At 46.0% G+C, this 15,000-nt stretch overlaps 1 protein-coding gene across 1 annotated transcript in view; it reads left to right on the top strand.

Moving 5' to 3' along the window:
• Nucleotides 1-15,000, top strand: part of LOC139421477 (SH3 and multiple ankyrin repeat domains protein 1-like) — a 136,826-nt gene that overhangs the window by 49,248 nt on the left and 72,578 nt on the right. Inside the window, exon 2 of the mRNA XM_071172423.1 lies at nt 8,369-8,917. Within this exon, the coding sequence (XP_071028524.1) occupies nt 8,420-8,917 (498 nt within the window). The 5' untranslated portion in view covers nt 8,369-8,419. The remainder of the gene's footprint in view (nt 1-8,368; nt 8,918-15,000) is intronic.

Here is a 15,000-nt window from a genome sequence, read left to right as displayed (position 1 = left end):
GGTGTTATGTGGTCTCCTGTTCCCTGCGTAAAGGCCCGGAGCAGAGCAGCATCTCCCTTTAATATTTCACATCCCTCGTCTGCTCCTCAGTCCCCTACAGCTACACCCACTACCTTTATTAATTCATCAGCCTCTCCACTACACTGACACATAATGGTCCCCACTAGAGCTGCCTGCCAGGGAGGGAGGGGGAGGGAGGCAGGGGGTGGTCAGGCGGGTGGTCAGGCAGGCAGGAGAACTTGCCTCTGTGTGTGATGTCATCACTCTGCTTCCAGACCAACAGGCAGGCGAGGGGGAGCTGCAGCTGGTATTAGTCAGCTCCTGGAATAGGCAGCAGAGAGAGAGAGCTGCCTGGCTGCCTGTCTGTGTGTGATGTCATCACTCTGCTTCCAGACCAACAGGCAGGCGAGGGGGAGCTGCAGCTGGTATTAGTCAGCTCCTGGAATAGGCAGCAGAGAGAGAGAGCTGCCTGGCTGCCTGTCTGTGTGTGATGTCATCACTCTGCTTCCAGACCAACAGGCAGGCGAGGGGGAGCTGCAGCTGGTATTAGTCAGCTCCTGGAATAGGCAGCAGAGAGAGAGAGCTGCCTGGCTGCCTGTCTGTGTGTGATGTCATCACTCTGCTTCCAGACCAACAGGCAGGCGAGGGGGAGCTGCAGCTGGTATTAGTCAGCTCCTGGAATAGGCAGCAGAGAGAGAGAGCTGCCTGGCTGCCTGTCTGTGTGTGATGTCATCACTCTGCTTCCAGACCAACAGGCAGGCGAGGGGGAGCTGCAGCTGGTATTAGTCAGCTCCTGGAATAGGCAGCAGAGAGAGAGAGCTGCCTGGCTGCCTGTCTGTGTGTGATGTCATCACTCTGCTTCCAGACCAACAGGCAGGCGAGGGGGAGCTGCAGCTGGTATTAGTCAGCTCCTGGAATAGGCAGCAGAGAGAGAGAGCTGCCTGGCTGCCTGTCTGTGTGTGATGTCATCACTCTGCTTCCAGACCAACAGGCAGGCGAGGGGGAGCTGCAGCTGGTATTAGTCAGCTCCTGGAATAGGCAGCAGAGAGAGAGAGCTGCCTGGCTGCCTGTCTGTGAATGAGGTCATCACTCTGAGCCTGTTCACACTGTTTCCTGTGACATCTTTAGATTGAATGTGGGGGTAACAGGCAGAATGTACAGTAGTACTGTAGTAGTCCACCTGACTAACTAAATGAACTAGGAGGTCAGTTTTGAGCCTCAGGAGGTACAGATTGTGGTTTCCTCTCTCTCTTCATCTACCCATCAGTTGTGTACTGTAGGGGTGTTCACTATTGTTTTATGGATTTCCCAAAGCGCTCAATTGCTGAATCCTTTCATTGTGTTCTACTACTGTTGCCTGACAGAGATATTATGCTTGGAGGGAGAGATTTCATTTATGAATATTCACCTTCCCTCCTTCTAACATAACTGTGTGGGAGGCAGTGTTTGGTCATTGTTTTTTTATCACTGTCTGTAGGGAGAGTGTGTGATCACTGTCTGTAGGGAGAGTGTGTGATCACTGTCTGTAGGGAGAGTGTGTGATCACTGTCTGTAGGGAGAGTGTGTGATCGCTGTCTGTAGGGAGAGTGTGTGATCGCTGTTTGTAGGGAGAGTGTGTGATCGTTGTCTGTAGGGAGAGTGTGTGATTGCTGTTTGTAGGGAGAGTGTGTGATCGCTGTTTGTAGGGAGAGTGTGTGATCGCTGTCTGTAGGGAGAGTGTGTGATCGCTGTCTGTAGGGAGAGTGTGTGATCGCTGTCTGTAGGGAGAGTGTGTGATCACTGTCTGGGAAAAGAACAACATTACCTAACCTCAGTCTCCTGTGGGCGGGGCCTCTGGGTGACAGTTTGATGACATGTAGCAGAAGGCCGGAGGTCAGAACTGACAGAGAAGCATTATATTAGCTCCCAATTAGCCCTTACTCATGCTGGAACTGTATCAGAAAGGTCAAAGTTTACACATATGGTTGGCTGTGTGCGTGTGTGCATGTGTGCATGTGTGCATGTGTGCGTGTGCGTTTGCGTGTGTGTGTGTGTGTTAGAGAGGGAGGGAGAGAAATGGTCCGCTCTAGTTTAGTGGCCTGAAAGTGGGGCGATCTGTTCCTTGGAAGTTTCCCAGTGAAGTTTCCTGGGGCCCGAGACACTGAAAATATCTATCTATATACCCTCTTTGTCCTACATACAGTAAAAGATAGGCTGAAAGAGAGAGAGAGAGAGAGAGAGAGACATAGAGAGAGAGAGAGAGAGAGAGTGACATAGAGAGAGAGAGAGACATAGAGAGAGAGAGAGAGTGACATAGAGAGAGAGAGACATAGAGAGAGACAGAGAGAGAGAGACAGAGACATAGAGAGAGAGAGAGAGAGACAGAGAGAGAGACAGAGAGAGAGAGACAGAGAGAGAGAGACAGAGAGAGAGAGATATAGAGAGAGAGAGAGAGAGAGAGAGAGAGAGAGAGAGAGAGAGAGAGTGACATAGAGAGAGAGAGACAGAGAGAGAGAGACAGAGAGAGAGAGAGACATAGAGAGAGAGAGAGAGAGAGAGAGAGAGAGAGAGAGAGAGAGAGACATAGAGAGAGAGAGAGAGAGAGAGAGAGTGACATAGATAGAGAGAGACAGAGCGAGAGAGACAGAGAGAGAGAGACATAGAGAGAGAGACAGAGAGAGAGAGACAGAGAGAGAGAGAGAGAGAGAGAGACATAGAGAGAGAGAGAGAGAGAGAGAGAGAGACATAGAGAGAGAGAGACATAGAGAGAGAGAGGTGTAGCAAGAGAGATTGATTGGGGAAGGTAAATGACACCACAGACAATGATGGTGGGACATTACAAACCAGATGACATGGCTTTGGATCCACATTGGCTGTGGATGTAAACTTTGACCACTTGTAAGCACTATATCAATCTAATCTGTTAACGGAAGTGTGACCCATGTTATGATCCTGGCTCACAGAACAACGTTGAACCACTAAGGACCACACAGAATCTGACTTATCTCACAGACACTACCTCTCAGCAGGAGATGGACTGTGGGTGAGGATAAAGAGGGTCAATCAACCCCACTGATCAGCTGGAAGTCCAGTCAGTCTGACTCTGTCTCCCTGGAGTACTGTCAAAGGCACGACGTGACCCTTAACTAAATTGCAGCTTTCCAAGGAGAGTGCTGAAGGAGAAGTCTTTGTTGAGAGGAGATACGCAGTGGGAGAGATCTCTGTCGATTATAGGAAATATCTAATCTATGTATCTCTCTGTTCCATCTCTTCTCTACAGGGCACATTCATTAAGGCCTATTATGTGTGACTCATCATGACTTCTCTCTTCAAACTAAATGAACACATTCTCCTTGCATTTCTCCACTTAACCGCTCACTTTTCTCCTTTGGTGTCCGCCTCCCTCAACCCTTTTAGTTTTCCCTCTCACCCCAGTCCACCTCCTGCGGTCTCTTCTCCTCCTGCTCCCTGTTCTGCTTTCTTCACGCTCCTTTCCACTTCAACAGTCTGTCTCAGCTTCTTTTCCAGTTTTCCACTTCAACAGTCTGTCTCAGCTTCTCTTCCAGTTTTCCACTTCAACAGTCTGTCTCAGCTTCTCTTCCAGTTTTCCACTTCAACAGTCTGTCTCAGCTTCTCTTCCAGTTTTCCACTTCAACAGTCTGTCTCAGCTTCTCTTCCAGTTTTCCACTTCAACAGTCTGTCTCAGCTTCTCTTCCAGTTTTCCACTTCAACAGTCTGTCTCAGCTTCTCTTCCAGTTTTCCACTTCAACAGTCTGTCTCAGCTTCTCTTCCAGTTTTCCACTTCAACAGTCTGTCTCAGCTTCTCTTCCAGTTTTCCACTTCAACAGTCTGTCTCAGCTTCTCTTCCAGTTTTCCACTTCAACAGTCTGTCTCAGCTTCTCTTCCAGTTTTCCACTTCAACAGTCTGTCTCAGCTTCTCTTCCAGTTTTCCACTTCAACAGTCTGTCTCAGCTTCTCTTCCAGTTTTCCACTTCAACAGTCTGTCTCAGCTTCTCTTCCAGTTTTCCACTTCAACAGTCTGTCTCAGCTTCTCTTCCAGTTTTCCACTTCAACAGTCTGTCTCAGCTTCTCTTCCAGTTTTCCACTTCAACAGTCTGTCTCAGCTTCAGCTTCTCTTCCAGTTTTCCACTTCAACAGTCTGTCTCAGCTTCTCTTCCAGTTTTCCACTTCAACAGTCTGTCTCAGCTTCTCTTCCAGTTTTCCACTTCAACAGTCTGTCTCAGCTTCTCTTCCAGTTTTCCACTTCAACAGTCTGTCTCAGCTTCTCTTCCAGTTTTCCACTTCAACAGTCTGTCTCAGCTTCTCTTCCAGTTTTCCACTTCAACAGTCTGTCTCAGCTTCTCTTCCAGTTTTCCACTTCAACAGTCTGTCTCAGCTTCTCTTCCAGTTTTCCACTTCAACAGTCTGTCTCAGCTTCTCTTCCAGTTTTCCACTTCAACAATCTGTCTCAGCTTCTCTTCCAGTTTTCCACTTCAACAGTCTGTCTCAGCTTCTCTTCCAGTTTTCCACTTCAACAGTCTGTCTCAGCTTCTCTTCCAGTTTTCCACTTCAACAGTCTGTCTCAGCTTCTCTTCCAGTTTTCCACTTCAACAGTCTGTCTCAGCTTCTCTTCCAGTTTTCCACTTCAACAGTCTGTCTCAGCTTCTCTTCCAGTTTTCCACTTCAACAGTCTGTCTCAGCTTCTCTTCCAGTTTTCCACTTCAACAGTCTGTCTCAGCTTCTCTTCCAGTTTTCCACTTCAACAGTCTGTCTCAGCTTCTCTTCCAGTTTTCCACTTCAACAGTCTGTCTCAGCTTCTCTTCCAGTTTTCCACTTCAACAGTCTGTCTCAGCTTCTCTTCCAGTTTTCCACTTCAACAGTCTGTCTCAGCTTCTTTTCCAGTTTTCCACTTCAACAGTCTGTCTCAGCTTCTCTTCCAGTTTTCCACTTCAACAGTCTGTCTCAGCTTCTTTTCCAGTTTTCCACTTCAACAGTCTGTCTCAGCTTCTCTTCCAGTTTTCCACTTCAACAGTCTGTCTCAGCTTCTCTTCCAGTTTTCCACTTCAACAGTCTGTCTCAGCTTCTCTTCCAGTTTTCCACTTCAACAGTCTGTCTCAGCTTCTCTTCCAGTTTTCCACTTCAACAGTCTGTCTCAGCTTCTCTTCCAGTTTTCCACTTCAACAGTCTGTCTCAGCTTCTTTTCCAGTTTTCCACTTCAACAGTCTGTCTCAGCTTCTCTTCCAGTTTTCCACTTCAACAGTCTGTCTCAGCTTCTTTTCCAGTTTTCCACATCAACAGTCTGTCTCAGCTTCTTTTCCAGTTTTCCACTTCAACAGTCTGTCTCAGCTTCTCTTCCAGTTTTCCACTTCAACAGTCTGTCTCAGCTTCTCTTCCAGTTTTCCACTTCAACAGTCTGTCTCAGCTTCTCTTCCAGTTTTCCACTTCAACAGTCTGTCTCAGCTTCTCTTCCAGTTTTCCACTTCAACAGTCTGTCTCAGCTTCTCTTCCAGTTTTCCACTTCAACAGTCTGTCTCAGCTTCTCTTCCAGTTTTCCACTTCAACAGTCTGTCTCAGCTTCTCTTCCAGTTTTCCACTTCAACAGTCTGTCTCAGCTTCTCTTCCAGTTTTCCACTTCAACAATCTGTCTCAGCTTCTCTTCCAGTTTTCCACTTCAACAGTCTGTCTCAGCTTCTCTTCCAGTTTTCCACTTCAACAGTCTGTCTCAGCTTCTCTTCCAGTTTTCCACTTCAACAGTCTGTCTCAGCTTCTCTTCCAGTTTTCCACTTCAACAGTCTGTCTCAGCTTCTCTTCCAGTTTTCCACTTCAACAGTCTGTCTCAGCTTCTCTTCCAGTTTTCCACTTCAACAGTCTGTCTCAGCTTCTCTTCCAGTTTTCCACTTCAACAGTCTGTCTCAGCTTCTCTTCCAGTTTTCCACTTCAACAGTCTGTCTCAGCTTCCTTTCTCAGTATTTTTCTCTCAGCCCTCTCTCCTCCCCAATATCTCCCTGTTCCTCTCTGTCTCTCCCATCCTCTCTGTCCTCCCTCCTCTGCCTTGTTCCACTCTCCGTCTCTCTAATCAGATCTGCTGTGTTCCTTTCCTCTCTCTATCTGCTTTTCTACTATGATCTCTCTCTCTCCTGGCTCCCAGTCCTTCTCCTTGTTCCAAATCCTCAGCTCTCTATTGAAACTAATCCTCTGTATTTCTCTACCCCCAACCCTGGAGCTTCCTCTCTCTCCATCTCTTTATCCACTCAACTCCCCTGTTCCATAGTGTCCTATTGCCTCCTCCCTATCTGCTCCCTTCTTCTATCTTCTCCTCCTTATCTCTGATTACTCAGCACTATTTAAAATATATTTTTGGATCATATTTTATATTTTCTACCTTTCCCAGTTAGTCAGCTTTCCGACAGGAGTCCGACCTAGATGCCATCTCTGTGTCCTTCCACCAACCCCCCAATATCTTTCTCTCTCTTTTCTCTCTCTTTTTTTCTCTCTCTCTCTCTCTCTCTTTTTCTCTCTCTTTTTCTCTCTTTTCTCTCTCTCTCTCTCTCTCTCTCTCTCTCTCTCTCTCTCTCTCTCTCTCTCTCTCTCTCTCTCTCTCTCTCTCTTTCTTTCTCTCTCTCTCTCTCTCTCTCTCTCTCTCTCTCTCTCTCTCTCTCTCTCTTTCTCTCTCCCTCTCTCTCTCTCCCTCTTTCTTTTCTCTCTCTCTCTCTCTCTCTCTCTCTCTCTCTCTCTCTCTCTCCGTCTCTCTCTCTCTCGCTCTCGTTCTTTCTGTCTCTGTCTAAAACCTGCTTTCTTCCTCTCTCTCTCTCCTGTGTCTCTATACCCCCTTCTCCTTGTCTTCGGCCCTAATTTTTGCTCTCTCTGAGTCTCTCTGTCGTCTCTGCTACCTGACAGTGTTACTGTATGGTGGTGTCCAGGTGTGCTGTAACACTACTGTGTCATGTGTACTTCCATGTACTCCATGGCTTTGTTTTGGCACAATGTGTCACCATCTCTCATACTAAAATCTTCCTTCTCTCCCACCCTGTGGTTTCTCATTTTCTCATATTGTCTTCTCCTCTCCTCTCATTCTCTCTGACGACAGCTAGTGGTATTTGCTGTCACTCACTGTCCTCTGAGAACAGCCCTGGGAGCTGTTGTCAAACACAGCTTTTCTCACAGTGGCCCCTCTCTTCCCTGTGTCTTTCAACCATCTTACACACACACACACACACACACACACACACACACACACACACACACACACACACACACACACACACACACACACACACACACACACACACACACACACACACACACACACACACTCCATGTTCAATTTACAGTTCATTACTCTCCTATGCTTGGGTGCATTCAAAGTGAAATAGCTCGAACACAATGAGCGACAGGATATTGGATGTTTTCAAAATGAACGTTTAAATGAGCACCCAGAGATAAAACATCACAATTTAGGTAGTTTTATTGGCAGTGCTATCTCTCTTTTTGTCTTTGTTTCTGGGTATTCATTGTTGATATAGTTGTGTTGTATTGTAACTGATGTGTGGTAGATGTCAGGAGGGCAGGCTCAGTTTCAGAATTTGGGTTCATCCTCTTCAGCTGGTGTGAATTGTGTTGTGTGGCCACTTGAACATGCTGTTTTAGCTGTGGGGAGCTGTCCTGTATGGAGTGGTGCTGAAACTCACAGAGCGCAATGCTGCCTAGTATCCACTAGGGACTGACCTGAACACTCTCCAGCTTGTAGTGCACTGTTTGCAGTCCATGGTACATCACAGACGCTCTGAAATTGTTCTCTCTACTCTGAGAGGTGAGGTTGAAGACTGTTTCACACTACTGTGAAGTGTTATAGTCTAGTCTAGTCAAATGTGTGAGTGTGTAGAGGTAGTCTACAGTGTGTATTGTATTGTTTGCAGTAGTAGTGTAATGTTTGTAGTTTCAGTGGTGCTCTTAACAGTATAACAGTCATTGTGGACTCAGTCAGTCTATAGATGTAGTATTTATCAAGGCACTGGCTACCAGGGCAGTATTATGTATGTCTACTATATATAGAGCAGAGGTGGAAGATCTATTGCATAGATATTTATATGGGAGGTGTTGAAGAATACATTGTGATGAAATGGCAGCGCATGGTGACAGTGAAAAGGCAGAATGAAAGGAGTCAGTCTGTTCCCATAGTGACCAGAGTCAGGACATGAAACAGTGTAGGAACCCCGACAGACACTGGGGCTGCTGGTTGAGTTTTTAGGATTGTCCTTGGAACTCTCTCTCTCTCGCTCTCTCTCTGTCTCTCTCTGTCTCTCTCTGTCTCTTTCTGTCTCTCTCTCTCTCTCTCTCTCTCTCTCTCTTGACCTTTCATGGTTCTCCTCTTCTCCTTTCTCCTCCTCAGTGAGTCTTGGGGAATGATGCCGCTGCCGTTTGTGCCACCCTCCCTGTCGCCATGACGATGCCGCTCAGCCCCCTCTCCAGTGACGAGGAGCAGCAAAGGATGCTGGGAAACAATAGACATCTATATCCTGGGGCAGAGGACGAGGAAGAGGAGGAGGAGGAAGATGAAGAAGAGGAGGGTGAGGAAGATGACCGTGCTGAGGAGGGAGAAGATGGGGAGAATGGAGAGCTGGAGGGAGAAGAGGAGGAAGAGGAAGTGGAGGAAGTCAGGCGAGGAGGAGGCATGTCGCGAGGAGGCAGGGATGAGGGGCACAGGCAATTAGGCAAAATGGCTGGACGACCCACAGGAGACAGACAGATACGACCCGGCAACATCGGGCACACAGTAAACCCTTATTCGTCCAACCATGGACCCACCCATCAACAGCCAGCCAATCAGCAGCAGCAGCAGAAGAGGCTGAGAGAGCATAGCTCCAGCAGGGCGCCGTCAGAGGACGCCCACATCGCCATGATGGTGTTCCGCATCGGCATCCCCGACATCAAACAGACGGTCAGTGACATCACACCTATTGTACCACCCCTCCAGATGTAGGATCTTAATTTGAGCCAGTTTGCTACAGCATGATAATAAACCTGCAGCAACAGGAAATGTGAATTATTATGTGGATCATAATTAATGGACATTTTTGGAAGGGTTGATACATTTTAAGGGAAAATCAAGTCTGAAATGTCAAAGTGGAAATTACAAACTTTAGAAGCCTTGTTAAAACTCAAATACACCATGAGTTTGCATTTTCTGCCTCGCAGGAAAATTCTCAGCAACAAAAGAGTGATCAAATTAAAATCCTACATCCGTATAGCAACCACTGGCATCAATAAACACAAACATTATGACCACTGACAGTCAGTACCACACCCTATAACCAACCTTCAGGACCACCCCCATTCACACTTCCATCAAACAGACAGTCACTACTTCTCCCCCATACAACCACTGACGCCCAGTTCAACTGTTGGTGAGTATGCTGGGGGTTTACATCTTGAACTCTTCACAGTAGTTGCTTGACTTCTGACCTGTTCTTGTGTCTCTCGGTGTTTGGGAACGTACATATTTTGTATTTTTCTCAATGTCTCGACAATTCGAATCTGCAAAGCTAGGCAGACATTCTCCCAGAGTACTTCTTCAGATCCACTAAGACATAAGGGCAAAGTGTGTTCACACACACACACACACGCGCGCACACACACAGTGCCTCAGCAGCTGAAACACACGGTTTGATCCTGTCAGCACAGTGACTGAACTGAGAGAGAGTTTCAAGGTGACCTAGCTGTTTTACAGAATAGAAATACAGAGACAGAGTGAGAGAAAAAGAGACCAAGAGAGACAGAGAGACAGACAGAGACAAATAGATAGAGAGAGACAGACAGAGAGACAGACAGAGACAAATAGATAGAGAGAGACAGACAGAGAGACAGACAGAGACAAATAAATAGAGAGAGACAGAGAGACAGAGACAAATAGATAGAGACAGAGAGACAGACAGAGACAAATAGATAGAGAGAGACAGAGAGACAGACAGAGACAAATAAATAGAGAGAGACAGAGAGAGAGACAGAGACAAATAGATAGAGAGAGACAGACGGAGACAAATAGATAGAGAGAGACAGAGAGACAGACAGAGACAAATAAATAGAGAGAGACAGAGAGACAGACAGAGACAAATAGATAGAGAGAGACAGAGAGACAGAGCGAGACAGAGACAAATAGATAGAGAGACAGACAGAGAGACAGAGATACAGACAGAGAGAGACAGAGACAAATAGATAGAGAGAGACAGACAGAGAGAGAGATAGAGAGTGTCAGAGACAAATAGATAGAGACAGACAGAGAGACAGACAGAGACAGAGACAAATAGATAGAGACAGAGATACAGACAGAGAGACAGACAGAGAGAGAGAGAGTGTCAGAGACAAATAGATAGACAGACAGAGAGACAGACAGACAGAGAGACAGAGACAAATAGATAGAGAGACAGACAGAGAGACAGAGATACAGACAGAGAGACAGACAGAGAGAGACAGAGACAAATAGATAGAGAGAGACAGACAGACAGCGAGACAGAGAGTGTCAGAGACAAATAGATAAAGACAGACAGAGAGACAGACAGAGACAGAGACAAATAGATAGAGACAGACAGAGACAGACAGAGAGACAGCTGTTACCAACCAAGGAGGGCCAACAGCAACACCTAGATATTCTGCACAGATTCTGCTAGACCTGGGCCCTGACAGTAAATCTCAGTAAGACCAAAATAATGGTGTTCCAAAAAAGGTCCAGTCGCCAGGACCACAAATACAAATTCCATCTAGACACCATTGCCCTTGAACACACAAAAAACTATACATACCTTGGCCTAAACATCAGCGCCACAGGTAACTTCCACAAAGCTGTGAACGATCTGAGACAAGGCAATAAGGGCATTCTATGCCATCAAAAGGACATAAAATTCAACATACCAATTAGGATCTGGCTAAAAATACTTGAATCAGTCATAGAGCCCATTGCCCTTTATGGTTGGGAGGTCTGAGGTCCGCTCACCAACCAAGACTTCACAAAATGGGACAAACACCAGATTGAGACTCCGCATGCAGAATTCTGCAAAAATATCCTCCGTGTACAACGTAGAACACCAAATAATGCATGCAGAGCAGAATTAGGCCGATACCCACTAATTATCAAAATCCAGAAAAGAGCCGTTAAATTCTACAACCACCTAAAAGGAAGCGATTCACAAACCTTCCATAACAAAGCCATCACCTACAGAGAGATGAACCTGGAGAAGAGTCCCCTAAGCAAGCTGGTCCTGGGGCTCTGTTCACAAACACAAACACACCCCACAGAGCCCCAGGACAGCAGCACAATTAGACCCAATCAAATAATGAGAAAACAAAAAGATAATTACTTGACACATTGGAAAGAATTAACAAAAAAACAGAGCAAACTAGAATGCTATTTAGCCCTAAACAGAGAGTACACAGTGGCAGAATACCTGACCACTGTGACTGACCCAAACTTAAGGAAAGCTTTGACTATGTACAGACTCAGTGAACATAGCCATGCTATTGAGAAAGGCCGCTGTAGGCAGACATGGCTCTCAAGAGAAGACAGGCTATGAGCACACTGCCCACAAAATGAGGTGGAAACTGAGCTGCACTTCCTAACCTCCTGTCCAATGTATGACCATATTAGAGACACATATTTCCCTCAGATTACACAGATCCACAACGAATTCGAAAACAAACCCAATTTTGATAAACTCCCATATTTATTGGATGAAATACCACAGTGTGCCATCACAGCAGCAAGATTTGTGACCTGTTGCCACAAGAAAAGGGCAACCAGTGAAGAACAAACACCATTGTAAATACAACCCATATTTATGCTTATTTATTTTCCCTTGTGTACCCTTAACCATTTGTACATCGTTACAACACTGTATATATACGTAATATGACATTTGTAATGTCTTTATTGTTTTGAAACTTCTGTATGTGTAATGTTTACTGTTAATTTGTATTGTTTATTTCACTTTTGTATATTATCTACCTCACTTGCTTTGGCAATGTTAACACATGTTTCCCATGCCAATAAAGCCCCCTTGAATTTAATTGAATTGAGACAGAGAGAGACAGAGACAAATAGATAGAGAGAGACAGACAGAGAGAGAGAGGGAGACAGAGAGACAGACAGAGAGACAGAGAGAGAGAGAGAGACAGAGAGAGACAGACAGAGACAGACAGAGAGACAGAGACAGACAGAGACAGAAAGAGAGACAGACAGAGAGAGAGAGACAAAGAGAGGGAGACAGAGAGAGAGAGAGAGAGAGAGAGAGAGAGACAGACAGACAGACAGACAGACAGACAGACAGACAGACAGAGAGAGAGACAGAGAGAGAGACAGAGAGAGAGAGACAGAGAGAGAGAGAGAGAGAAGAACACCCTCTGGCTTACTGTCACTAATAAGGAGGTTTAAAATTGTGTAATAAAGCCAAACTCAATATGAGAAAAGCTATTTTTGGTTGTTGAGACTAATGTAGCCCACAACTAGAACCCTGGTCTGAACCATGATACCCTCATATCCCCCACAGAGCAGAGCTAGTATGGGACATGTCAATCTCCCCACCTAGACAAACAGAAACCAGTGACATGTCAATCTCCCCCCACCTAGACAAACAGAAACTAGTGACATGTCAATCTCCCCCCACCTAGACAAAGAGAAACCAGTGACATGTCAATCTCCCCCACCTAGACAAACAGAAACAAGTGACATGTCAATCTCCCCCCACCTAGACAAACAGAAACCAGTGACATGTCAATCTCCCCCCACCTAGACAAACAGAAACCAGTGACATGTCAATCTCCCCCCACCTAGACAAACAGAAACCAGTGACATGTCAATCTCCCCACCTAGACAAACAGAAACCAGTGACATGTCAATCTCCCCCCACCTAGACAAACAGAAACCAGTGACATGTCAATCTCCCCACCTAGACAAACAGAAACCAGTGACATGTCAATCTCCCCCCACCTAGACAAACAGAAACCAGTGAAATGTCAATCTCCCCCACCTAGACAAACAGAAACCAGTGACATGTCAATCTCTCCCACCTAGACAAACAGAAACCAGTGACATGTCAATCTCCCCCACCTAGACAAACAGAAACAAGTGACATGTCAATCTCTCCCACCTAGACAAAGAGAAACCAGTGACATGTCAATCTCCCCCACCTAGACAAACAGAAACAAGTGACATGTCAATCTCCCCCCACCTAGACAAACAGAAACCAGTGACATGTCAATCTCCCCCCACCTAGACAAACAGAAACCAGTGACATGTCAATCTCCCCCCACCTAGACAAACAGAAACCAGTGACATGTCAATCTCCCCACCTAGACAAACAGAAACCAGTGACATGTCAATCTCCCCCCACCTAGACAAACAGAAACCAGTGACATGTCAATCTCCCCACCTAGACAAACAGAAACCAGTGACATGTCAATCTCCCCCCACCTAGACAAACAGAAACCAGTGAAATGTCAATCTCCCCCACCTGGACAAACAGAAACCAGTGACATGTCAATCTCTCCCACCTAGACAAACAGAAACAAGTGACATGTCAATCTCCCCCCACCTAGACAAACAGAAACCAGTGACATGTCAATCTCTCCCACCTAGACAAACAGAAACCAGGGACATGTCAATCTCCCCCACCTAGACAAACAGAAACCAGTGACATGTCAATCTCCCCCCACCTAGACAAACAGAAACCAGTGACATGTCAATCTCCCCCCACCTAGACAAACAGAAACCAGTGACATGTCAATCTCCCCCCACCTAGACAAACAGAAACCAGTGACATGTCAATCTCCCCCCACCTAGACAAACAGAAACCAGGGACATGTCAATCTCCCCACCTAGACAAACAGAAACCAGTGACATCTCTCTCTCTCTCTGTCTCTGTCTCTGTCTCTGTCTCTCTCTCTCTCTCTCTCTCTCTCTCTCTCTCTCTCTGTCTCTCTGTCTCTCTGTCTCTCTCTCTGTCTCTCTCTCTTCCAGATGAGAATGAGGACCTAATGGATCATGAATCATTTGATTGTGCCGTAAATTGAATTACTAAGAGCAGAGAGATTGGGGACTGTGGTGTGTGTGTGTGTGTGAGAGAGAGAGAGAGAGAGAGAGAGAGAAGTGTAGAGTGGGGTGATATACATGCTACATGAAAGCCGATGCTCTTTTTACTCAACCACACACAACCACTTTACAAACAAGGGAACTCCAAATGTGAACATATGTGAATTTTTTGACAGTATCCCCTATCCCCCTATGCATCTTGTTTGACATGTGTGTGAGTGTATTACAGTCGGGAATGTATTCAGACCGCTTGACTTTTTCCACATTTTGTTACGTTACAGCCTTATTCAAAAATGTATTTGCATTTTTTAAATTATTGTTAAATAGTCATCAATCTACACTTAATACCCCATAATGACATTTTTGCTAATTTATAAAAAATAAAGTGGAAATCCCACATTTACACAAGTATTTAGACTCTTTACTCAGTACTTTGTTGAAGCACCTTTGGCAGCGATTACATCCTCTTGTCTTCTTGGGTATGACACTACAAGCTTGGCACACCTGTATTTGGGGAGTTTCTCCCATTCTTCTCTGCAGATCCTCTCAAGTTCTGTCAGGTTGGATGGGGAGCTTTACTGCACAGCTATTTTCAGGTCTCTCCAGAGATGTTCGATTGGGTTCAAGTCCGGGCTCTGGCTGGGCCACTCAAGGACGTTCATAGACTTGTCCCGAAGCCACTCCTGCGTTGTCTTGGCTGTGAGTTGTTGTCCTGTTGGAAAGTGAATCTTTGCCCCAGTCAGAGGTCCTGAGCACTCTGGAGCAGGTTTTCATCAAGGATCTCTATGTACTTTGCTCCGTTCATCTTTCCCTCGATCCTGACTAGTCTCCCAGTCCCTGATGCTGAAAAAATCCCTACAGCATGATACTGCCACCACCGTGCTTCACCGTAGTGATGTTACCAGGTTTCCTCCAGACGTGACGCTTGGCATTCAGGCCAAAGA

This window comes from Oncorhynchus clarkii, chromosome 12 (genome assembly GCF_045791955.1).
Source record: "Oncorhynchus clarkii lewisi isolate Uvic-CL-2024 chromosome 12, UVic_Ocla_1.0, whole genome shotgun sequence".
Lineage (NCBI taxonomy): Eukaryota > Metazoa > Chordata > Actinopteri > Salmoniformes > Salmonidae > Oncorhynchus > Oncorhynchus clarkii.
This window is presented reverse-complemented; position numbering and strand designations above follow the sequence as displayed.